Raw genomic sequence first — 26,685 nt, forward strand, 5'->3', positions numbered from 1 at the left:
GAAACTAAGCAAACGCAAGAGACGCGTCAGATGTCAACCGGAGAACACCAACCCCATATAAAGAGAAAAAAATGAAACGAAAATGCAGCCACTTATCCATGGATTTTATGTATGGTGGGAATACGCTGTGGTTTGTTTTCTTCACATAAGACACGAGGACATCGGATGGTGGGGATGATAGCACTGTTTCCCAATCAACTATGTACATGTCACATAAATTATCGATTAAGAAGGGAGAACAGATTCGTCATTGTTGTTAGCGCATCGGTCATCATCCTCAAGATCTGACATCCTGCACTCATGTCAAGGTCCCCCCTACAGGGTTGGACGTTGTTATCTTTCGACTGCCCTTGTAAAATTACCTAAAGTGGAAGTAGAGGGGTGTCCGAAGTGAAACCCCAATCTGAAGCTGCTGTTTTTGCTTCCAGGCATATGCTCCTCTTTGACACGCAGATGGAGGAGGGTGTAAGTGCAGAGCATTATACTCATCTATATTCCATGCATAGGCTCTATTCAGTTGCCATGCATAAGCTGTATACATATTCAGCTCCAATTGTGCTTCCATGCATAATAAACATTGGATTATGGCACATAATGCATGTGAGGTAGTGATAATTGGTTACATAGCACGCTTTTTCGGCTTTTGAGTCGCTTTGATAGCAGCGGCTTTCGCTTTGGGTTTTGAACCTTTGGCATCAGCAATGTCGGCTTCAAGGGCAAGCTATATTTTTGAATGATCAACCAGCTTGTAAGTAGAAGAAGGTACCGGCAACTTACCTGCCACTCAGCCAAGAAGTTGTCCAAATCCCGATCCCAGATATTGTTGGGACTGAGCTTGAGCAACTCGATGAGTTCTTGCTCCTTTGCATCCCTTTCTGCTAACAGCTTCTCAACCTATATGCTCTTTGTCAATTGCAAATTTGAACATATTTTTTCGATACACGCACTTTTTCTGATGTCAAACTCCAGATAGCCATACCCAAGAGGTAATCATAGTCGCTAGCTTGTCCTTCGTCTCCGTCTTCTTCTTCCTCGGCAGCTTCGTTTTCTCCTTCCTCTTTGGCCCTTTCTTTCTTGGGAAAAGGTTTAAATTTGAGACTACGCAATTCAGCGACGATATCTGGCCGTCGCTTGCCGGAAACGACTAGCTCCTTAGTGATGATCATATGGACAAAGCGGGCCTGGTTGCTGAGTCGTTCAAATTGCCTGTTTAGCTCGTCGGCAAGGTGTTGCTTTTTGTTATCAGTCTACTAATCAGTGCTGATGGGTAAGATAACATACCTTCCGATGCCCATAGAATTCGAGGCGCTTGTGGAAGAATTCTTCCAATATCTCTTCAGGGCTGGCATATTTCTTGATCTTGCCGTTCAGGTCGAAACAGACCATGTTACCAGTACCAAGAGAAGTAGTAAGTTTGAATCGTTTGTCGAAGCCTTCCTTCTCAGCATCGGCGAGGTTCTTCTCGGTCATATGGACTCGAAAATGCACTGTGGTATCTGTGTGGTGCTCCTCATAGTCCTATATGAAACTATGAGCCGCTGTCCCCCTTCCTGATCAGACACTGACCTTGATGGTCTGGGGTACTTTGTCGGTCCCTGTGGTCATCTCTTCAAGCATTTCCTTGAAATCTTGAGTCCACCTTCGAATGGGCAATTCGGTAATTTCGAGGGTAGTGTCATTAATCTTCTCGATTATGCCACTGACTTTGTACTTGTCTTGATCAATCCGCTCAATAAATCCCTGAAAAGATAACTCGCATTCAGCAAGGCCTCAGCTTTGACGTGTAATGCGTACTTTGAAACCTCTGAACCAGGGCGTCATTTTCTCCGGCTCCTCACCTCTCATCATTCTGCGCAAGTTTTCGACGATATCCACAGGATTGTAGTTTGGGATGGCAGTACTCCAACCTGATCATTGTTATTGACTGTGCAACAATGCCTGTAGCTGGAATGAACTTACCAGTACCAATACCATCTGCGCCATTGATCAATACCATTGGAACGGTGGGCATGAAATAGTCTGGTTCAATGCTCATGCCATCCTCGACCAAGTAGTTGAGCAATCCGTCGTCTGCAGGGTGGAAGATTGCTCGAGTCATCCGTGGGAGGTTTGTGAAGATGTAACGAGCAGAAGCAGCGTCTTTACCACCTGCAAGACGAGTACCAAATTGACCGTTGGGGTCCAGCAAGTTGATATTGTTACTACCGACGAAGTTTTGTGCTAAGCCGACAATGGTAGACGTCAAACTGGCTTCACCGTGGTGATATGCGGTTTTCTCCGAAACGTAACCGGCAAGCTGAGCAACCTTGATTTCTTTGGTGAGGTTTCGCTTGAAACAACCAAAGAGAACCTTTCGCTGACCAGGTTTGAGACCGTCGGCCACGGAAGGAATCGAGCGGATATTATCAGCCATGGAGAAGAGAATCAGCTCCTTGTTGACAAAATCGGAGATGGGGAGGGATTGAACATCATGATCAAGGTAGGTACCAGGCTGCAAATAAATTCATTAGCTTTAATATACAATTCATTGTCACGCCTTAGCCCACTTTAAATTGACGCAACCATTCCTTACGATCATCGGCTTTTTTCTTATTGAACGCCATATCAATCAGTTGCCTATCCTCCGGCTGCATGGTCTCAAATGCCAAACGGTGTTTGTCCAGATCGCTGAAATACTTTTTGGCATCGGCAGAGGTACTGGTGCCCAGACCCTTATAGTACTTGGACTCCCATCCACGACCGTTGTTATTTTGGGCTTTCCATTCTTCGTATTGTGGCATTGTATAGAAACTGATCTCTTTTTTGCCTTTCCAGACCTTAACAATGGGTGTGATGAACTCCACAAGGAAGTTGGGAATTCGAAGCAAAGAAGGGTAAAAGTGATCCAAGAAATTGATTATAAGACCCTTGATATGGGAGCCATCGTGATCCTGATCTTCAAGTCAGAATATTCGTGGGCATCTGGACGCTCATGCTCACCTGATCAGTCATGATCATCAAATGTCCATATCGCAGACTGTCAGCAGTGGCATAATCCTGGTTGTGCTTCAAGCCCAAAATCTGCTTGATATGCTGGATTTCCACATTCTTGACAATCTGGTCGTGACCAGCTTCGCGAACATTGAGAAGTTTACCTCTGAGAGGGAAAACGCCATACTCATCACGTCCGACAACTGCAAGACCAGAAACGGCGAGAGCTTTGGCAGAATCTCCTTCCGTCAGAATGAGAGTGCAGTTCTTGGAGTTTCGGCCGCCAGCATTGTTTGCATCTTCAAGCTTCACAATACCAGAAATCCTGAATGTTGTAGGTTAGTGAATGTACATGCCTACATCGCATTGGCGCACCGAGATCGTTTGGTACCATCTGTTTTCTTGAGTATTTGGTCCTGTTTAAACCTGGCCCAATTCAAGACATTGTCGATGATACCGGTTTTGGCCACTGTGAACAGAATAATGAGGGACTGGATCAAACATTTACATGCGGGAAAGGTACTCAACTGACCTTTCTTGATAAACTCCTCCGACAATTCGCATTTACTGCCGAATGCTGATGACTTGAGTGTAAGGTTCTCTTTGGTTTGCGAGTCGAAGGCCGGGTTCTCAATGAGAGCATTCACAAAGATCCACATGTGGTTTTTGATCTGAAATGGCTTGACCGGGGCAGCTTTGTTCTTCTTTTTAATTTGATCCATTCTTTTCACTTCATTAGTCACGTCGAACAAGATCGTAATAAACATACAGTTTATTGGCAAGTTGCGTAGCAATCATGTCAACATGAGTACCTCCCTTGGTAGTGGCAATGGAGTTGGTGAAAGACACTTGTTTGAATTCACCATCGGATAATGCGAAAGCTACTTCCCATCGCTTGTTTGCCACCTCATATATGATTGGCGGCTTGGTCACAGCAGCACCGCCGGCAGCTTCGGAGGTGGCAGTAGTGGAAGCGTTAAGGTACATCTCTACATACTATGAAGGATGAGATGAGCTTCCTTTTTCTGTCATTGACATGTGTATACTCACCTGCTTAAAATTTTTCACTTTGATACGTTCATCATTCAGAAACACTTTGACATCTTTGACTGTACCCGCCATATCATAGACACGTTTCATCAAAAGAGCGTTGGTGTCATCATCAATCCCATTCATACCAAATCGTTCGAGATCTGGTTTGAATGTAATCTTGGTCCATTCCTCGCCTTTTTTGTTGTCGGTGATCTGAGTAATAATCAGCCTATCATTATCAGGACTTCGTAGGTCTTCTATACCTTGGGGGTGCCCTTCTTGCTCATATTGTTGGAGAAGATCTGCTTGTACTTTTTGCTGTTGACCTTGTCAGCAGTCTCGACGACTATATAACCATCAGTTCACAGAGGCTTTCAAAACACAACAGCCGACGTACTGAACTCGTGAGAATAGATGTTGGCCAATTTGGCACCGTAGCCATTTCGACCGCCGGTAAGCTTTTTCTGGTCGTCGTCGAAGTTACTTCCTGCCAGTCTACCATGGGAATGGCTGAGTGACCCATTTAAGCTGGAGATATGGGAACTCACAAGTGGCCGAAGATCAATTCCGGAATCATAACACCTTCCTTAGTATGCATCTCGACAGGGATACCACGGCCATTATTATACACAGATATAGCATTCTTCTCACGGTCGATAACGACCTTGATAGAGTCCATGGTAGGGTCATTGATCTGTAAAAGTGGATGAGTTGCCATCAGACCTCATAACACACACTGCACTTACCTTATTATCAGAAGCGTTCACCAAGATCTCATCAAAGATTTTAAGGAAACCCGGGACAAATGTAATAGGCCTGAAGCGGTATAAATGGAAAGAATCTATTTACACAGTTTTCACACCTACCTGTGCACCATAGTCTTTGTTTCGGGATTCAAAATCCACATGGGCTGAGTAATAGCCTCTACAGAGCCGATGTAGGTATCAGGACGCTTCAAAACATGTTCCCTTTGCGAAAGCTATGAAAGCGTCAGTTTTATTGGAATCTAGATTTATCAAGCTGTCCGACCTTCTGGTATACTTCGCTCGCATTCTTGTTACTAGTGGGTGCTTTTGCACTTGATTCGGTACCAAAATCGCCATCATCATCGTCGGCTTTCGTCTTCTTCTTGGGCGGCGAACAAACTGTATCCGAACCTGCATCGGAAAGTGACTCATTGGGGTGCTTCTTAGACGCTAATGGGGCTTTGTTAATCTTTTTTGGAGCTGCCTTCTTGGCCGCTGGCGCCTGTGAAATCATAATTCAGCTGAAACGAAACTGCGGTGGGTCATTCTAACTATACCTTTGCGGCGGGTGCCTTTTTTTTGGGCACAGCAGCTTTTTTCCCTTTGGAAGGCGCTACATAATAATCGGATTCGCTACCATCGTCATCGATTCTAAAGTCATCAAACTCGCTGTCCGACATGGCGAAGGATGTTGTTACTTGTGTTCGATTGGTGGTGATTTAGAAGTCGCCAGACGAACTAGGTGGGGATTACTGTAACTGTAGCAGACAGTTGTACCAGTGCTTTACGTTGAAGCAGACCGAAGGAGGTGGTCGAGGAAGGAGGAAGGAATAACCTAGGTTGGGTATTAAAATTGCAGGCCACGACGCGATGGCTTTGTTCGTTGTTGACCTTGATATTTTGATGTTTTGTTTACCGCGTTGTGTCAAAAGCGAGCGTGGGAAAAAGTAAGGTGACGCGTAAATTTTGCCGGGGCAGATTAGTAGATTTCGTCGTTGGGGGAGTGGTGGTGTTTATTTACAACGCTACTACTGCATTTCCTATGATATTCTTCAAGTTACAGTCGCGACCATACACTCAACATAGCCAGACCCACATTCAGCGCATACTTATCTTTGGCTAACCCCATTTAAAAGATGCGGATGGCAGGCAAGGAGCAGGCCTTCACGGCAAGCTCCATGTGGCACAGTCATTCTCCAGGAAACAGCGGAGAATATTAACAATTCTTTAGTCATTGTCTATACCCTCCAAGGCATGGCTCAAAGAGTGATGGGACTTATTGTAGAGCCCAAAAAGTGCAGATGTATCTGCGTTGCTTTCCTCGTAAGTGAGTATACCTCATGTGTTGGAATTGGCTCAGATCTTGTTTCTAGCTTCGGAGATGCCACAATGCAATTCTATTGAGCGTAGCGCTGACTGTGGGAAGACATTCTTGTCATCTTCGATTGCTCAATACAAGTACAACGGCGGTGCTTCTTCCCATCCGACACCAGCTTACCCCACTCTCGACCCTTCAATCCTGTCGCCTTCGAGTGCCCTCCTTACAACAACTCAATCCTGAGAATATTCTGATGAGGGTGATGAAGATAGTGATAGCAATTCAGACTCAGACGATGAACAGCCAGAACTGCTCAAGGAGTATGGCAGAGAAATGGAGACACCTACCACGGTGTCTTCTCGCTCTGGTGATGGCAAGACCGCCAAGAAAAAATGTCTGACATGAACAACATGGGAAGAAAAAAAGAAGGAAGCAAACAAACTATGAGCCTTCTGTATTAGTACAAAAGGCTGGACCCTTTTTGCATGTTGAGATCCTCGCATGCTTCCAACAGCATCGAAGCAGGATTTTGAAATCGAGGGTTGGTGAGTGGAGTCTGATCTCCCATTGCTGCCAGTATGCAGACTAATGAGCCTTACCACCAAGTCCCAGGCCAAGCAACAACTGTGGTGCAATCAAGTTTCCTTTGCTACAGTAGACATGTCGGTCACCTACAACTATGGGAAATGCAGTATGATTCCCTTCATGTTGAGAATCTTAAAAAGAGATTTCCAATTGTAATAAGGATAAAAATGCATTGATCATATAGCCAATCATACCAATTTTGATGCTAAAATTGTTTGCAGCCTTACATGATTGTTATACAAATGGCAACCAACTTCAGAAGGCCTTTTAACCACTACTTTGTCAAGAGTTCATTGGAGGATCTGCAAAACCTCACAGACCCTGAGGCTCTAGAGGCTCCTGTCATGAGCCTGCATGAAGTAGAAGAGATAAGAGATCATAGGAGGGAGTTATGTAATGGAGGAAGGCAAGGTTGTTTCAGATAAGAAGGTCCAGCTGGACCTCCAACTGGAGCTAGAAGGATATAAATAGATTTCTGTAGAAGTATATAAAGGGAGCTTTGTCCTTGATCTTGATCTTCTTCCCCTCAAAGATCAATATTTCATAAGTTACTTTGCGAAAGGTCCTCGAGCTCCCAGTGCTCACTCTCGTCTTACCTTGCACCACCTTCGACATAAACTTACTCCACTAGTATATAAGCTTGCCTGATCTTCCCAAGCGAATATACCTCTGCCCTATACCATACGCCAACAGACAAGTGTCAAGAGGTATATCATACATATATCTCATTGCTTAGTTAAACTACGGCTTTCTATCTCGTCTCCAAGGCCGGACCTTGTTGGGGACGAGTCGTAACAGTAAATATTGATCTTCCACACTTGTGGTTGGTTGGTATAGACTTCAAGTACCTTTTACCTTCGACACATACGTATACCCTTATACAACTTCATCAACAACCTCAGCCACCTATAACCTCATACCACCACTTTGTATACCATATCCTATATCATGTCAGGTCCATCCACTCGTAGTGGTCGAGCTGTGGAAAAGGTCGAAAAAGGCAAGGAAGTAGAACATACCCTCGATGACGACCACAATCCCGCGGGTTCATTCAACACCAATCCTCAATCCGATCCATTTACCGCCGACAACACATCAAACGACACCCAAACCCAACTCGAGATGATGCGCAACCATATCGCAAGACTTGAGCAACAGAAGGAAGAGTTGACGCATAAGTTGGAAGAGAGCAAAGTCGAACGACAGATGTTTGATAATAGCGAAGATAATGAGGGCGAGAACGAACAAGAATTGGATGAAGAAGACGAAGAACCTAGATCAAGCCGCGACCTGTCAGCGCAAACACCATATCCAGAAGTTAAAAGGGAATACAGCCGACAACGCACCTCAGTACCCTCCAGTAGACCTCAAGAACCGAAGATATCCCAACCCGAGTACTACCACGGACAATATGCCAAGCTCTCAACCTTTATCACTCAAGTGACAATGGTGATTACCCTCCAACCTTCCCGTTTCCCTACCGAGACCTCCAAAGTCCTATATGCCGGATCTTTCCTCCGAGATACCCCATTCTTATGGTTCCAACCCTTCGTAACCACCATCGATCCCCAGCCCAAGTTTATGCTGGACTTCAAGAAATTTTGTGCCGAATTAAGGAAGAACTTCGGAGATCCAGACGAAGAACAGACAGCAGAACGACTCTTGTCTGCCAATGTCAAAGAAGGTAGCCAGGAACAAGAGCGTACTACCAAACCGGCCAACACAGACTCCTGCGAATATCTCCAAACTCTCAAAGATAATAACAAAAACAACAAAAACCAACTCACAATCGACTTTCTCTTTCACAACAATGTTTATCAAGCTTTAATCGATTCCAGTGCCTCTACAAACTTCATCGACAAAAGATTCGTCCAGACCTTTAACCTCAAAACCACGAAAATAGAAGATTCGATCCCATTATACCTATTCAATGCTGCGGGTCAGCGAACTATAATTGAAGAAGAAGCCAACATCCTGGTTAACTTCCAGAAACCATTCGGACACACCTTACTCCGACTCCTCGTAACCGACATCGGCTCCTACCCCATCGTCTTAGGTATAACCTGGTTACAAGAGCACAATCCGTCCATCAGCTGGGAAACACTTTCCATACACCCACTGTATCACAGATGACGAGTGCCAACTTAGCCATGGTCATCACCAATGACAAACCCCCAAAAGAAAACACTGATGCCGAAATAGTACCTAAAGAATACCATCAATATCTAGATGTATTCGACAAGAAAAGCGCCGATACACTCCCAGAACATAGGTCTTTCGACCACCATATCCCTCTCGAAGAAGGAAAAAACCCACCTTTTGGTCCCATATACAATCTCTCCGAAAAAGAACTTGAAGCTCTCCGTGAATACCTTGATGAGAATCTTAAGAAAGGTTTCATCCGACCGTCCAAATCACCAGCCAGAGCACCCATACTCTTTGTCAAAAAGAAAGACGGATCGCTTAGGATGTGTGTCGATTACCGGGGAATCAACAAGATCACCATCAAGAATCGCTATCCTCTACCATTGATCACCGAGCTCCTAGATCGACTCAAATCAGCCAAAGTATTCACCAAGATCGACCTGCGAGGAGCCTACAATTTACTTCGCATTAAGGCAGGCGAAGAATGGAAAACAGCTTTCCGTACTCGCTACGGGCATTTCGAATATTTGGTAATGCCGTTTGGCCTCACCAATGCCCCTGCATCCTTCCAACACCTCATGAACCACAATTCCGTGACATGCTAGACATATTTGTTATTATCTACCTCGACGACATCCTCATCTACAGCCCAGACTTGGAGACTCACCAGTCACACGTCATACAAGTCCTAGATCGCCTCCACCAAACCCATTTATATGCCAAAGCTTCAAAGTGCGAGTTCCATCAAACCTCAGTAGAGTTCCTAGGTTTCGTTGTCAGCGATCAAGGTCTATCAATGGACATCAAGAAAGTAAAGTCTATCACGGAATGGCCGACACCTCGCAATCTCCATGATACCCAATCCTTCCTTGGGTTCTGTAACTTCTACCGAAAGTTCATCAAGAACTACTCTAGTATCGCCAAACCTCTTATCGACTTGACAAAGAAGGACTTACCCTTTGTATGGGAAGAACCTCAACAAACATCTTTCGAAACACTCAAAAGGAGCTTCACCTCTGTTGATCTCCTATGTCACTACAAACCACCAAGAAATTAGATCACCACTATCTCAGTCCCTACACCATTATGGTGCGCGTTCCTTCCCACGCGTATTGCTTTGAGTTGCTGAAATCAATGCGCATCCACGACGTCTTCCACGTCCAATTGCTTGAGAAATATATTGAGAATGAGATACCAGGGTGACCACAAGTCGCACCATCACGAAGATGACCTAGAATACGAAGTCGAGTGCATCCTCAATCATCGATTTTACTGAAAACACCGCCAATTCCTTATCAAGTGGCTCGGCTACAATGCCGAACAGAACAGTTGGGAACCCAAAACCGCTTTAGAAAAAGCTTCAGAGATTGTTGATCAGTACAAGACAACACACCACCTATAGGAAGTCGAGATCATAGTAACAGTTCAGAGAAATTATTCCAAACATTGTGAAAACATTTTTAGTTCATAGATTTTTCAAAGACGAATTCTTCACAACTACCTTGCACCACCTTCGACATAAACTTACTCCACTAGTATATAAGCTTGCCTGATCTTCCCAAGCGAATATACCTCTGCCCTATACCATACGCCAACAGACAAGTGTCAAGAGGTATATCATACATATATCTCATTGCTTAGTTAAACTACGGCTTTCTATCTCGTCTCCAAGGCCGGACCTTGTTGGGGACGAGTCATAACAAAGAGAAAAAAACAGACGAGAGGAAAGAATTGAGGTAATGTAAGGTCCGGACATCAGCAAACCTGACAAGCTCCGATGTAACGTGATCAGGAGCGATCACGCCTTGTTTTGCCTGATCATGCAAGATCAAATCCCATATTGAAAATCAGCGCGATCCGTAAGAGTAGCCACCTAACAATGAGCTCGAATGTTGCGATCATGCCCAATCATGTAATGCGGTTGCCTGATCAAAGGACGAAATGCATGATCATGTAACTTAAGAGACACAATCATATGGGCAAAATGCAAGATCAGATGACTGTTCTGCCTGATCATGATATATATGAAGCATGATCTTGGAATGTATGCATTATGATCAGTAACAATAAATGCATGGTCAGGCAATAGGGGTCATGATCAGGCAATAGGCTATTTGATCATGCAATTGGGCTTATGATCATACAATCCCTGATTTGATGCCTGGGGGCGATTGTTGGTTCATGCAGTATTATCCATTTATGCATAGCAATTTCATTGATGTGCACGCCATACTCTGCTCTTATAAATACATATGCTTAAAGTAGACAAATGTACAAAATGGAGTTTGTTAAACTCCAAACATTGCCCGGTGGGTCTGAGCATTATGATCTGTCGACCTACCTCTGTGGATAGCAGCATCATTGGGGGATTGCAAAAGCGCAGATTGCCCGTCATTCATCATAAGCCAGTGAAGGGTGCAGTCATTCAAGCATACTTCTCCTTTCTTTCTATAATGATCATGAGCTTCACAAGACCTGACGATTGAAGAAGATTAACAAAGACCAAAAGAGAATTACACTAAAGTTGTTGATCACAAACCGGTTGTGGCAAGACGTAGTGTGAGATTGGGCAGGCTGGGAGCCTAAGTGATGGTCAGCAAATTGGCTATTTGTAGTCCAAATTTCAGAGCAAATACCTCACAATAATACACCACTAACAATATTTGGAACCTGACGTTCAGGAGTTATGTTTCCTTCAACTGGAAACAATGGTCAGAGGAGGGAGGGGAGGGGAAGGGAGATATCTCATGGAGAGTGTTTGAAATCACTCAAGGTTGAGCAAGTATTGTGGAAGCTTCTACAATGAGACTGTTTCAGATCTCACTGGTGCTTACTGTGGAATGGGGACCATGTACGTACCATCTGTAGCCTTCAAGTTGTCCTTTTTCTTCCCTGTCTTTCCTGTGCTTTTTACTGAGTCTGGAATCCTTGTCATTATTATCGATATCACCTTCCAATCTCTTGTTTTTGGATCCCATTTAGGTCAATAATAATACTTGTTACGCAGTTGTGGTGAGATAGTGAGATTGAGTATGTACTCGAGGATACAATCTATGATGGGAGATATATGATTTTGAAACAGTCAGGGGGATTCATCCAAACAAGTGATACTGGTGGGGTATATATAACGAAGAGGAATTGTTCCAATCAGTAAGGGTATTCAGCTTGAGCCCCTGATGACAAGCAAACATAGACCATAAGTGAAAAGTCTCAGCTGATCCACTGCGAGCAATAAAGAACGCCCTTTCAGCTTGAGCCCTCGATGATGAGCACTTATGCACATTGCATAATATGGATCATAAATGAAAAGCCTCAAGTGATGCAAGAATGAAGGAAGCGAGTGATGGACAGATGGACAGATGGACAGACAGAGAATGTGATGAAAAGACAACCACGAAGAACTGGTGGAGACTGGCAGGTGTCGCGCGCCTGTTTTAGCTCCCCGGTCCCTCAGCTGTTTTGCCTGCTGTATATGCATAATAAACACCTTACACCATCAATTGTTCACATGCCCCTGATTTCCTCTGGACTTCCTATAATTCTTGACCTGTACATATGTGCCATTTCTGTCCCACTTCTCAGCTCATCTATGGGTTCTAGTATGGAAGGTCATAGATCGATTTTGGGAGCTTATTTAACCATCGATTTTCTACCATTTTTCATTAGTACGTTTCAAATATGGATTTCTTATTTTTCATGGCTAATTCTAATTCTAATTTTTTTTCCAATTTTGATTCCATTTCCTAGTTTTGGCTGAGAAAAAACTAGCAAGCGCCAAAAAACAAGAAACCCATGATTTGCACTGTTCTAGTTCTTCTTTCCTATTCTAATCCTAGTTTTTCGGGAAAAATGCAAATAAATTCATGCCTCAAATATTCATGTCTGCATGTTGAGGACTTAAGTCATGACAAAACATCGATAACAACAACAGACACGCCGTTTCTTTCCATAAAACCTACAGCTCTGCAAGTCCACAAGATGGACAAACATGAACCCTTTGTCACCCCATCCCGTGCTCATACTCCTGTCAGTCAGGGTACTATGAAAAAGAATAAGCATGACAAGTCGTATACAAGGTTTCAATGGGTTAGCGGCGAGGGCTTCCAGGCACACGATGGTCGTTCACCAGAGGAAATTCTCATTGACTATATGGCAGACCCTGAATCATACCAGAAATGGAACAATTCAAGCAACAAATTGGGGGTTATTTCACGGTACGTGCTACCATTTCTCGAGTCCTGTGGGATCCCTTGTAAACTATTGACGCCAACGGCTGTCAATGGTCGAGTGAGTGGCGCCTTAATTAGGGATGTTCTGGGCTGATTATCTTTAGATGATGAAGATCAAGATGTCATTTACCGCAGCGAATACCCTCATTAAGAACACTGGGGAGGGAGTGTCTGAAAAGGATCATGAGAGAGGCATTCATACCTGGAATGGTTGGTGATTCTTCCATTCAAACATGTCAAGGCAACTTATTTTCTGACTCTTTTGTCACTCAAGATAAACTTTTAGAAATCTGCAAATATTATCACTTGTTATACCCTGCTTTTGCGTGATAAAACTGGCGATTTCTCAGATGGGAACCCTATACATGACTTATTTGGACTGACATCACTTTCCAACCACACTGCTTCGCCTTCTACCGAAGGGGGGGACGTGGAGTCAAGGATCAATAATCCAGACATCTTGGATGCACTTGCAGCACTTGCAGAAGTAGACTGCCGATATAGAGAGGAGGAGGGAAATCATGAGGAAGAGGAAAGTGGCGATGGAGATAGAGAGAAATCCCCAATTTTAGGCGAGGCTGGGCAGGGATCTGCAACCAATGCCAAAAAGGTCCTTACCAAAGTGAAGGCAGATGACAACTCTTACAAGAAACGCAAGGACACCGTGGCTGCGATTGGCAACAATCTTAGGAAATCACTCTTTGACTTAGCTGAAAAGGATGCCAAATCTCAAATGGACCTGGAAATATTCAAGGCCAACAAAGAAAGGCTGGCCCAGGAGAGAGCGGACAAAATCCAGTCGCAGCGGTGGGAGAAAGAAGATAGTCGATTTTTGGCAGAACTTCGTGTCAAGGAAGCTTTGTCGCAATCGGAAGCCGCAGTATGTTCAGCTGAGCAACGCAAATTGGAGGCAGACGCGGAGGCATGAAGGAAGCAGACTGAGAGGGAAGAGGAGATATGGAAAGTGGAGGATGCCAAGAGAAAGCGGGACAAGGAAGATGCTGAGCAGAATTCCAGGGCCAGCAAAATCAAGCTGATCGGGGAAAGGACGGTCCAGCTTTTGGATACCTGGAAAAGGTATAATGTCTTAGGGAAAAGTTATGACAATGCTGAAAGGCAAGCCTATATAGAAATTGCTGGTCATGAAAGGCCATTCTAGATTTGATATCCGAAATGCAGAAATGTTTGGTTACATAGGATCAAAATCTACATTTCTAAGTTCCACACTTCCTCACTTTGATAGGGAGTCTCGACGACTGTTCTGAATATCATTTAAATATCATTTATATTCTGGTATACAGTTTTTTGCCCCAGGCCCTGTAGAACCTCGATTTCCTTCAAAACTTCTCTTCGCCGTCGGTCGTTTGCTTGACGATCTTCCTCATCCATCAGATGTGAGGCCGCGGCGAAGAGTCGTCGTTGATTTTCAGCTTCTTCTTCCATAATCTGTTGTAGTTCTGCTCGGTCGATAACATCTTCATCATCCAACCCTTCTTTGGATAGTACAAAATTATGTAACATAGCGGTTACCTGTTATACAACATCAGAAGGAACTACAAAATAATCACATACCACATACATGAATCCATTTGGATGCTTGCAAAATATGCTTGTCGGAAGACTTTATCTGTGTTGACATGAGTTTGATGCTTTGGAAGCGTGCTTTCCAGTAACCAATAGTATGCTCAACTTCCACTCGTACTTTCTTCACACAATCATTGAAGTTGATATGAGAGGCTGCCAAGGCGTTATTTCTTGCACCTCTACCTCCGACACGTTTAAAACTTGGTAAGGTATAGTTGTTTGCAGCATAGCCACTGTTGGCAAGGAGGTACTGCCTGTCGGAAAAGAATTCCTCTGGCAATTGGTAAAGCTACTGCTGTATTTCAGCTAGCTATGGTCATAGTCTCGAAATGCAGACTTACTCAGGTCGCCTTGTACACCTTTTGATCGTGACATGCAGCCATCATGGCTGTACGAATGTACCGAATTTTATGCTGGTAATCACAGACCACCATGATGTTGAATCCATATTTGTCCTTTCTCCCATACCACAGCAATTTATCGTCCCTGCCAGGGATATACTCCAGCTCAATTTGAGTACCATCGATCAGCCCAACACAGTTGCCGAATAAAGAGTTGCAACCAATTTCATGCTGAATGAGTCTCCGCTCTTCAGCATCAGGCCAGTGCAAAAAACCTTTGTTAAGAAGTGTTTCATGGAGAGCTTCGATACAGCGTTGAGTATACAAAAAAGATGTCCCGGCTATATGAGTGGTTAGTTACTTGGCTCTTTGTGGTGCACATCTTGACATCACTTATTTACAGCTTATACACATCTTTTCACCCACTTCTCCATGGGACATACCATTGCCTCTACGGCCCAATCGGACCAACATAACATAAAGCTGAAAAGCTGCGTGCTCCTGGGGATTCCGTGACCTGTTGGTGAACACAGGGTGGGCGCGAACAATGAAGTATAGTTTTATGAAGCTTGCCTTAGTCATTCGTGCCTAAAAAAGAAATCAGCAATTTGGCAGGCTTTAAGATCCTGGACTCACATTTCGCTTGAAATCCAGGTCTGTTTGATTCATTAAAATCGCCCATACGCCTTCACCGAGCCTTTGTCGCCGTCGATACTTCACAGGGCGGTGTAAATAGCGCAAGCCATCAAGATCAGCTATGAAGTTGGACAGTGCTTGAAGAAGATGAAACGTCCTTCGTGGTGAAAGCAAGACAACCACTTCTATCCATGGTTTCACTCTGATACGCGCAGCTTTGAGAACCATGAGAGCCCGTGCCAAATACTGAGAGAAACCTTCTTGAGTGTGGTCAAATTGATCATCAAGACGGCATAACCGTTATACCAGGACCAGGATCAGAAGCAGCTCAATAAGATTTGATGCTTCATGTTTGAGCTGAGATATATCGCTGGGCATTTTCAGAGAATGGCAGCTGCTAGAGGTACTGAAGATACCATGGATGGTAAAATATGTGAGCAAGGAAAGATGAACTATCGCGATGTAAGTGCAGAGCCCTTACCACCACTTGTTCTCACCATATGGTAGGATTTATTCCTATGCATTGGTCGATGTTGGTAAGTGAGATTTGATGCCGAAACGCGTCTTTCGGACTACGCCGAAACGCGGCATCGAGCTCTGTCTGGCCTCTGCCCTATGCATGATATTTTATTCCCATGCATAGGACCGGCAATTGCTTCCGAAACGCGGCAGCGGACTTCGCCGGATCTCTGCCCCTTTTTTCGATGGACTTCTGTTTGTTTCCTCATACATTCATATATATATATATATATTGGTACATAGTTATAGTTCTCCTTTTACCTAGCAAACTTAATGCATATTCCCGTGCTAGTTTGCGTCCATTCAGACAACTATAACTATTTTACACCTCTACGAACGCTCTCCTCGAACGCTTTCTCGAACCTCATTCCCCTCGAACGCTCAACGAACCCTGTCCGAACGCAGTGAGGCACCCTCAGTGCCTACACGTGACTTGTCGCGACACGACGCGATTATGGTGTGCAAGATTCTTAATTATCTTGATTATCATGATGATGAACGAAAGTGGTGATGACCGCAAATCAGAGGAATTAGCAGCTCGAAAACTAGCAACTGCCACCCAAAATCATGCGTTCAAATATAATTCCTGTTTCAAGCGAAAATTAGAAGTGTCGGCGATGTCCGATTTTCAACTAGAATTAGCAACAGGAAACTAGAAAATCCATATTTGAAACGTACTAATGAGGTCTCTTTCTTAGGTCACATAATCCGCCCCGGTCAGATCCTACCTGACCCCGCCAAGATTGCATGCATCGAGCAGTTTCCTCTTCCGATGAACTCCCACCAACTCCACTCGTTCCTTGGCCTCATCAACTACCTCCGTGATTTCATGCCTAACCTTGCCGACCACACCGCAGTTCTCCACGCGGCTCTCGCTCCAAACAGCACAGCAGAAAAGGCTTATTACAAGGCACTGAAGATGCACAAGGGCCACCTCCCGGATGGTTGGACAGGTTGGACTTGGTCTTTTGGGCCTGCAGAGCAAGCCGCTTTTGAGGCTGTTCGACGTGCGGTGAGTACTGTCCCTTGTCTCACCGTTATTGATTATGATGCTGTCAAAGCAGGAACACAGAAGGTCTTCCTATTCACCGATGCATCGAATACCGGTACTGGGGCATGGATCAGTGTTGGTACTTCTAGGGACTCAGTACAACCGGTCGCCTACAACTCTCGAACCTTCAATAGCGCCCAGAGTAACTACCCAGTTGTAAGTGCAGAGCCCTTACCACCACTCGTTCTCACCATATGGTAGGATTTATTCCTATGCATTGGTCGATGTTGGTAGGTGAGATTTGATGCCGAAACACGTTTTTCGGACTTCGCCGAAACGCGGCATCGAGCTCTGTCCCGCCTTTATCCTATGCATGATATTTTATTCTCATGCATAGGACCGGCAATTGCTACTGAAACGCGGCGGCGGACTTCGCCGGACCTCTGCCCCTTTTTTCGATGGACTTCTGTTTGTTTCTGCATACATCCATACATATATATATATATATAGATCTCATACATAGTTATAGTTTTCTCTTTCCCTAAGCGAAACTCATGCATATCAACCATTGCTAGTTTCGCATCCAGTAGACCACTATAACTATAAACAAACACTGAACGCTTCCTCGAACGCATCTGAACGCCCTCTAGACCTATACCACAAACGCCCATCCTTCTCGAACGCCAACCGAACGCAGTGAGGCACCCCTAGTGCCTACAGTGGGCTTGGGACTTGATGGGGGGGGGGTGGTTTGGCATGACGGAGTGTGGCAATGTCGGGACCGTTAACCCTGGGTGAACATCTGAGAACCATCAGTAGTAACGTCCAGTACATCGAGATGTAGCTCGTCTTCGCCAATAAAGTCTTCCCAAGCCTCCTTCCAACCTGCATAGTCCTGCACTGTATCACGACTGAGCCACCGAGCCTTGGGGCCATCACCGGCGAGGCGGGCGCGCACTTGATAGACCTTTGGATGATTTCCCTTGGGGGTGAGGGTGCGGTCTTCAAGGATTTGGAGGATGCATGGCGAGGAGGCAGCCGGGCGGTCGAGTAGGTGAGGAACCGCGTGCTGGTGATACTGTTCGGACTCCCAGTATGGCTTGAGGCGTGAAACATGGCGGTGAGGCATTGACTGTGTTGAGGTGACAGGAACATCCAATTCATAGAGTGATTGCTCAGGAAAGGCCTTGAGGATGGTGAAGGGGCCTTCCCAGCGGGGCATGAACTTCGCAGAACGGTTAGTGGCTGTCTTATATTCATGACGGAACTCAGCTGTGTTCAAGTAGACTTTGTCTCCCGGGTGGTAAATGTAAGAGGCTAGCCTCCGACCCAGTTGACCCACATCTCATGAGGTCACCACTTTCCCCAGCTTCAAATTTCGAGCCGTGTTTCAATTTACTTCCGCTTCTTCCTCCAAGTTGCGCGTGTCAAATTGCATCCGCTCTCCTTTCTCCCAGGTCACGTGCTTTATTTTTCCCCTGTTTCTCCGAGCCGCGTCTCAATTTACTTCTGCTCCTTTCCTCCAAGTCGCGCGCATCAAATTGCATCTGCACTTGTCCTCCCAGGTCACGTGCATTATTTTACTTCCGCTTTTTCTCTTCTTATTTTCTCTTCCATTTCTCATCCTAAGTCCGAGTTTCTTGTCCGAATTTTCATGCCACAAGCCCCGGTGTTTACCGGAGCTTTGGTCGCGACTGGTTTCGAGAGTGAAGGCAAAGTACATGGAAAGGTTGACACACAATTTCCTTTATTCTTTTATCCTTGTTGTGTTCAACCTTTCCTTCTTCCGACCTTACAGTCACAAATACCTTGCCTTCTCCTCTGTAAGCAGAGCTCTCTACCAGTTACCTTCTCCCCTCAGACCCCCTGGCTAATCCTGATCAGTGTTCCTATCAATTCTTCATCTTGTCTCCTTTACTAGTCGCTGATAGGACATAATCAGCATATGCATTTGGGATCTTGTTTGCTTCTCTCCAGTCCGAAGTTAAGCCTCAAGCCCTGCCAGCCCTAAGAGCCCACCAGTTCTCTCCAAGCTTTGTCCCTCCGAGCTAGCCCCACCAGTTCAGTGAAGGTCTACTGTCCGGACCTTACACATGCACGAGCCCGATATCGAGAAAACGGCAATCAGCACTCCCTGGGGTTTATACGAATGGGTTGTGATGCCGCAAGGTGCGTGCAACTCGCCGGCAACACAACAGCGCCGCCTCAACGAGGCTTTACGTAACCTCATCAGCATTTGTTGTGAAGCATATGTCGATGATATCATCATTTGGGGCGTGACTGACTCTGACTTAGCGAAAAATATCCGCGCGGTTCTCACGGCTTTACGTAACAGCGGGTTTGTTTGCTCGCCTAGCAAGTCGAAATTTTTCGTCGACTCAGTATCCTTCCTGGGCCACGTAATCTCCCCCAATCACATTGGGCCAGATCCGAAGAAAGTCGAGGCACTACGCGCATGGCCATCTCCTGGTTGTGTGAAAGACCTCCAATCTTTTCTTGGCCTTCTCCAGTATTTACGCAAATTCATCCCACACATCGCCACCAAGACGTCCGTTCTCACGGCTCTTCTCCCTCCGAACAAGACAGCAGAGAAAGCGTATGAATCCCGTAAACGTCAACTAGCTAAGGGCCTCCCAGCCGAGCGATTAGAATCACTGAGTTGGGTATGGAAGTGGACAACGTCGGCGCAAGATACGTTTGAGGCGCTGAAGGAAATGGTGGCACGTATCACAGGTCTGTCCCCCCTTTCCCATGAAGCTATCCTCGCAGGTCAAACCAATCTCTACCTTTTCACCGACGCAAGCAATACCGGCCTCGGCGCTTGGTTGGGCACGGGTTTATCCCCCGACAACGCTCAACCTATCGCCTACGATTCCCGCTCTCTCACCGCCGCCGAACGAAATTATCCGGTACACGAAAAAGAGTTATGCGCCATCATCCACGCCCTCAAAGAGTGGCGGCCCCTACTTCTCGGCGTCCCGGTACACGTCATGACGGACCATGCGACTCTCAAGTGGTTCTTTCAACAACCAAATCTGTCCGAACGTCAGAAGCGGTGGCTACTAGTGCTCGCCGATTACGACCTCCAGATTTCCCATATTCCAGGGGCCACTAATGTCATCGCCGACGCTTTCTCCCGGCTCCGCAACTCCGACGCCCACGTCAACGCCCTCACCATGATGGTTCTCTCACCAAACGCAACCTTCCTAGATGAAGTAGCTGAAGGGTACTGTAGACACTGGGTGTCTCACTGAGTGTCGTAGTAGTATAGTGTGTAGTTGACTAGCAAAACATGCACTGGTTGTAATACATGTGGATTGAGTATTGAAGAACTACAACAATATGCGACTACTATTTTACTAAGTACCAACTGTGTGTCAGAAAGTAAAGTTACACACATCAAATGCCACGTCATTACTAAGTATTTCAAATGTAACATTATACACATGGAATGTTACATAATCTGGATGATTACATACACAACAAATATCGCTGAATATTCATACAGCTTATACATGGGAATGCATGCATGTAAATGCACTGCATAAATTCCTGCATGTAAATGCGATGCATAAATTCCTGCATATGCAATATGCATAGGAGGATGCATGCACAAAGACTGCATGCATGGAGAATAAATGAGTATAGTGCTCTGCACTTACACTCTCCCCCATCTGTCAAAGAGCCTATGCCTGGAAGCAAGAACAGCAGTTACCAGGAGGCAGGGACAGGAAAAAGAAATAGAAGTAATAAGAGAAGGACAAAGAGACAAAAAAGAAAGGAGAAAAAACAGCTATAAGCATGGGGGTCATGGGCTGACTCTGTAAATTCTTGTCACCAGATCCAGGATGGATAAGATGGGGAAGGAGAACGCAGCAGGTAACCACTCCGGAGCGCAGCCTTTTAAGATTTAGTCTTGTTGAGCACAAGCCAGGGGAAAAACAAACCATAAAGGCCAAAAAAATAACCCAACAGAGCAGCCCAAGCCAAGCCATGACACTATGGAAGAAAAGAAAAGAGGAGAGGAAACCAGAAAATAAGCAAAAAGGAAGAGAAGAAATGAGCCCGAAAAGAAGAAGAGAGAAGAAGATAAAAGGAAAAAATGAAGAGAGAAAAGAAAATGGAAAGGAAGAAGGAACAGGCGGACGAGAAAGAGAAAATAAGGAGAGGAATAGAGGAGAATAGGAAGGAATGATCAAATGGCAAGATCATCAGGACCCAAGTACTCCTCATACAGGGACTGGAAACCAGCCAGAGGGCGGAGGTCATCCAGGTAGCGCCATTGGCCAGTGGGACCATTGCCAGAGAATACCACACGAAGCTGGCGGCGACCACGGAACTCACGATCATCCAGAATCTGTAATAACCTTGGGGGGGAACTAGAGGAAGGGCTTGATGGCGCTGAAGAAGTCAGAGGGGAGGTCTGATGAAAGCGAGAAGATGAGAGGTAGGGCTTGAGAAGGTTGGCATGGAACTTGGTGTAACTGCCAGAGGGAGAGTCTGGAAGATCCAAGGTATACACTGAGCGGTCGGAGTGAGCAGCCAGTACCTTGTAAGGACCTTGGAAACGTGGGAAGAACTTAGCAGCACGGAAATCCCCATCACCAGACTTGAACTCTTTGAGTCTATTGCGAGTATCCAACCAGACCCAATCTCCAACATTGTAAATGATCTCCGACCGACGGTGGCGGTTAGCTTGGATAGCCATGCGATGCTTAGCCAAGACCAGGTTGTCCTGAGCGTCGGCCAGGAAGAGATCTTGTTGAGCAGCAGCGGCAGTCCAGTCAGCACGAGTAGGGATGGACTCGCGAGTGAAGGGTGGCGGGCGGGCGATGCCAGGAAGCGTGCGGAGGCGGCGGCCAAAGACAAGCTGAATGGGAGAGTACCCTGTAGAACGACGGACAGTATTGTTCATAGCCTGAGAAATACGAGGAAGGAACTTAGCCCATGAAGTGCCCTGTCTGTTAACCCAACTCCGCAACAATTGGCCTACTGTCTTGTTTGATCTCTCTGAAGTCCCATCAGTTTGCGGATGAAAAGCAGTCGACATCTTCAACCGGACACCCTGTTCATCCCAAAGGGTTGTCCAAAAGCGAGAGGTGAAGAGAGCGTCACGATCCGAGGTGATGGAGAGCGGTAAGCCATAGCGAGAGACCCAACAGTTCCAGAAGAGAAGGGCGAGGTCGCGAGCGTTGAGGGTGGTGGAGCATGGGACGAGTTCGATGAAGCCAGTTAACCGGTCGGTGATGGTGAGGAGATAGTCGTGGCCGCCAGCGCTGGGTAGAGGACCAACAAAATCCATAGCGATATCGTCGAATTTGTCGCGAGGGACCGGCAGCGGATGCAAGGGACCGACAGGTTTTTTGGTGGATGCATTTGCCTGTTGACATGAGTGACAAGCACGGACGAACTCACGGACATCTCCAACCAAGCCTTCCCAGAAGTAGCCTTCACGTAATACCTCCACTGTTTTCTCTATGCCCAAGTGTGCTGCAGTGCCTTCATGTGCTTGACGCATAAGGGCCTCACGAAGAGTGCCAACGTCGGGGATGCAGAGGCGGTTATCGAGAAGGAGGAGAGTATGAGTGTCATGGGGGATGGTAGAGACGCCAGGAGCTGTGGTAGGATCAGCGAGCCAGTCCTTGAACAGATTCTCACGGTCATAACCCTGGGCAATGGTACGAATAATCTCCGGTGCTAATGTGGGAGCGAAGGTGACCACGGGGGCGAGAATACAATTGTCGGGCTCGGGCAGGGCGGGATCGGTGGGCGGAAGAGTGTCGGAGCCAATGTGTCGTGAAAGATGGTCGGCTAAGACGTTATGTTCACCCTTGATATACTCTATACGAACGTCGAAGTCTTTGAGGATGTCCAGCCAGCGGATTTGTCGAGAGGACAAGTTGCGTTGACCTAAGAACCATTTGAGCGTAAAATGATCTGTGAAAGCATACACGGGAATACCATAAAGGAAAGGGCGCCAATGATCAAGAGAATGGACGATGGCCAGGAGTTCGCGCTCGTGTGTGGAGTAGTTGCGTTGTGCAGAGTTGAACGAGCGGGAATCGTAGGCGACAGGTTGAGCGTTTTCCTTGGTAGTACCGACGCCTATCCAGGCGCCCATGCCGACTTTGGATGCATCTGTGGTGAGGAAAACCTTGAGAGTACCAGCCTTGACAGCATCATAGTCGATTGTAGTCAAGCAGGGAACAGTACTCACGGCGCGACGCAAAGCGTCAAAGGCTACCCGTTCCTTAGGCCCATAGTTCCACCTCCAACCCTGCCATGACTCTTGCAAACGGCCCTTATGCTCCTTCAAGTGCCTGTAGTAGGCTTTCTCGGCGGCGGTGTTGGGAGGGAGACATGCGTGCAAGACCGAAGCGTGAGTAGCAAGGCTGGGTATGAACTCACGGAGATAGTTCAATAAACCAAGAAACGAGTGTAAAGCCTTGGGAGTCGTGGGGTGAGGGAACTGTTCAATGCGTGCGATTTTCGTGGGGTCGGGGAGTATCTGACCAGGACGGATGACATGGCCGAGGAAAGAGGTTTCGGTGAGGTAGAACTGTGATTTCTCACGAGAACAGCGCAAACCACTCCGACGCAGAGCTGCGAGAACACTCACACAATTTCGACGAAGATCCTCGCTGTCCGTTCCCCAGATGATGATATCGTCCACGTATGCCTCGCAACATTCTCCAGCGAGACCTTGCAGTGCTTCATTGATGCGGCGTTGTTGGGCAGCAGGTGCATTCCGAATGCCCTGCGGCATGACGACCCATTCCAGCAACCCAAGCGGTGTTGTAATCGCCGTCTTGTGAATGTCGTCGTCCTTCATCAACGTCTGAAAGAAGGCATCCTTACAGTCGAGCTTGGCGAAAAGATTGCCGCGTCGAGCAGCACGGTGCAAGATGTCCTGGATGTTTCCCATAGGATACATGTCGGGCACGGTCTGGTTATTGAGTGCGCGAAAATCGCAGACGAGACGGTGTTGGCCATTGGGTTTCTTGACGAGAAAAGCAGGTGACGCCCAAGGAGAACTAGAGTAGCGTAGACGACCTGCATTCAGATGTTCAGCAATCATCTCACGGAAACGGGGCAAAAGAGTTTCAGGAACCCGGTAGGGAGCTGCATGACTGGGCGTAGCGTTAGGTTTCAAGATGATTTCGAACCTAACACCACTCTTGGTCTTCGTAATGCTTGGGAAATCGGCTACATCACCCAGTTTGTCACAAAAAACTTCTGCAAAGTCGTTCTTGAGTTGTGCAATGATCTCGGCGTAGGAAGCAGTTTCGGCCGCACCGAGAGAGACAGAATTTGATGAAGGAATCGCCGAAAATTTGGTGGTTATCGCCGAAGGCTGAGGCGCGACAGGAGTTTGCGAAACTTTTGACTTGTGAAAAATTTTGGAGTGAGGCGTGGGAACGGTGACGTCTTCGTTTGGCGCGGCAGCAGTTGTCGAAACTTCTGACTTGTGAAAAATTTTGGAGTGGCGCATGGGAACGGTGACGTCAGTCCCGGCGAGAGGAGAAATTTTCGCATCATGAGCAACTGGTGGGGGACTCGTGGGAACGGCGACGTCATTGCCGGTGAGAACTTTCCCAGAGTTGCTCAAGAGACGCCGAAAAAGAGGACTTTGATCAAGTAGATGATAGCGCTTGCAGAAATTGAGACCCAAGATCCCATCATATGTACCGTTCAACTCCATGACAACTCCTTCGCCTGAATATATTGCATGTCGAACCCTAAACGTTCCACTCGTCACATCTCTGACTACCGGCCCAGGTTTCCCACCAGCCAACCGCACAGTACGCTCCACTGCGTCCTTTCGGACTTTCCAACCTAGTCTAGCTACCACTGACGGATCAAAGAAGGATGTACCAGCGCCCGTGTCGAGGAGAAATCGGAGAGGAGGGGGAGGGGCAATCGAGGTACGTCCGTCAGCGGCAGCAGAGGCTTGAATGACTAGAGGAGGATGAAACAGTGCGTACGAGGTCTCGTCTGAGTCAATAGACGTCTCAAGCTGGAGATGGTCGTCAAGCTGACTGGTAAGTTCTTGGATGAGGATCTCGTGGTTGTCGACGTGGCGAGAGTTGACACGCGTAGGACCACGGCGGTTGGGACAGGTTTTGAAGTTGTGGCCCACCTTGCGGCAGTCATTGCATCGGTTTTCTTTGGCGAAAAGTTCGCGAATGTGTTTGCCCGCAGGCGAGAGGTAGTAGGGTAGGGGGTTGTGGGCTTGATAATAATGGCTGAGGGGGTGTGCCAGGTGCGGTTGGCTTTGCGGAGTGGCCGAAGCTTGCGGTTTGATACGAGTGTGAGTGGGTTGATCCCGGTTCTCCAAGTACTTGACAACTGTCAGTTCTAACAGGTTGCGTACCTCGTCCAAGCTTCCATTCCTGAACTCCGGCGTCGTCATCAAACGAATGAATAATGGCTCGGGACAAGCGCCGCGGTAAAGGGTGGCCATAGAGGTGTCACTGGGATAGAGGTCAGTGCCCATCAAATTGTGTCGGTGTTGTATGGCTTGGTTATCGAAGGTTTCCCAGTCGCTAACCTGATTGAACTGTAGGCGGAGGAGGGAACGAAGTTCTTTCTGATCCCAGGCGAGCGGCATCGCTGCCTTTTTGAAAGCCACTGTCCATGCGTCCCATCCCGACTCGCCATCTGCTTCCATCATCCGACCAGTAGTCCTCACCCATGCTTTCAGCGCGGTACATTCGATAGAGTTGTTCGCCACCTCCAGGATAATGACTCGCAGTTTCTCTGTCTGGGCATCGTCATCTTGAGGGGAAAAAAGCGAATTAGTCCGGAGAAGTTTCTCTAGACGATCAATGTGAAGAAGAACAGCTGGAGCATCACGAATGGGACCAGTAAAGTTCGGAATGCTGGAGGCTTGTGGGATAGTTACTTCTCGAGGTTTGTGATTCCCCTGAGTACCGAAGAGGCTTTGCTGACTGGTTAATTTCGACATGTGGAGGATAACAGCTGCCACCTGAGCATTGATGTCTCCTTCGACAGGAGATGCGTTTGCCTCCTCCGAGGGAGGAGTGTCTTTGAGCGTTTGACCCTTGGGGGGCATGAGGGGCGTTTGAGCGTTTGGTGAGTGGGCGTTTGGCGTTATTTTGTGTGCGTTGTTTTGAAAAAAGTGTAGACACTGGGTGTCTCACTGAGTGTCGTAGTAGTATAGTGTGTAGTTGACTAGCAAAACATGCACTGGTTGTAATACATGTGGATTGAGTATTGAAGAACTACAACAATATGCGACTACTATTTTACTAAGTACCAACTGTGTGTCAGAAAGTAAAGTTACACACATCAAATGCCACGTCATTACTAAGTATTTCAAATGTAACATTATACACATGGAATGTTACATAATCTGGATGATTACATACACAACAAATATCGCTGAATATTCATACAGCTTATACATGGGAATGCATGCATGTAAATGCACTGCATAAATTCCTGCATGTAAATGCGATGCATAAATTCCTGCATATGCAATATGCATAGGAGGATGCATGCACAAAGACTGCATGCATGGAGAATAAATGAGTATAGTGCTCTGCACTTACAGGTACGGGCAGGA

The 26,685-nt window shown here is 46.5% G+C and overlaps 1 protein-coding gene and 4 pseudogenes across 1 annotated transcript; 3 read left to right on the forward strand and 2 right to left on the reverse strand.

Annotated features, from left to right (window-relative positions):
- Positions 1–485: 485 nt before the first annotated feature.
- Positions 486–5,657, reverse strand: CNA03600 (DNA topoisomerase II, putative). The gene is made up of 20 exons (XM_566700.2): positions 5,306–5,657; positions 5,032–5,250; positions 4,869–4,981; positions 4,749–4,818; positions 4,551–4,696; positions 4,400–4,497; positions 4,266–4,348; positions 4,021–4,215; positions 3,740–3,966; positions 3,503–3,693; positions 3,346–3,439; positions 2,980–3,295; positions 2,547–2,930; positions 1,960–2,491; positions 1,795–1,907; positions 1,567–1,740; positions 1,282–1,518; positions 948–1,232; positions 778–894; positions 486–721 (listed from the first exon to the last, which is right to left on the reverse strand). The coding sequence occupies exons 1-20, from the start codon at positions 5,426–5,428 to the stop codon at positions 620–622; spliced, it is 3,819 nt and encodes a 1,272-aa protein (XP_566700.1). The 5' UTR covers positions 5,429–5,657; the 3' UTR covers positions 486–619.
- Positions 5,658–6,990: 1,333 nt separating this feature from the next.
- CNA03610 lies at positions 6,991–10,494 on the forward strand (annotated as a pseudogene).
- A 5,553-nt stretch (positions 10,495–16,047) lies between these two features.
- Positions 16,048–17,802, forward strand: CNA03620 (annotated as a pseudogene).
- Positions 17,803–18,404: 602 nt separating this feature from the next.
- CNA03630 lies at positions 18,405–20,321 on the forward strand (annotated as a pseudogene).
- Positions 20,322–20,336: 15 nt separating this feature from the next.
- On the reverse strand, positions 20,337–26,672 carry CNA03640 (annotated as a pseudogene).
- Positions 26,673–26,685: the final 13 nt, after the last annotated feature.

The sequence above is a fragment of the Cryptococcus neoformans genome, chromosome 1 (genome assembly GCF_000091045.1).
Source record: "Cryptococcus neoformans var. neoformans JEC21 chromosome 1, complete sequence".
Lineage (NCBI taxonomy): Eukaryota > Fungi > Basidiomycota > Tremellomycetes > Tremellales > Cryptococcaceae > Cryptococcus > Cryptococcus deneoformans.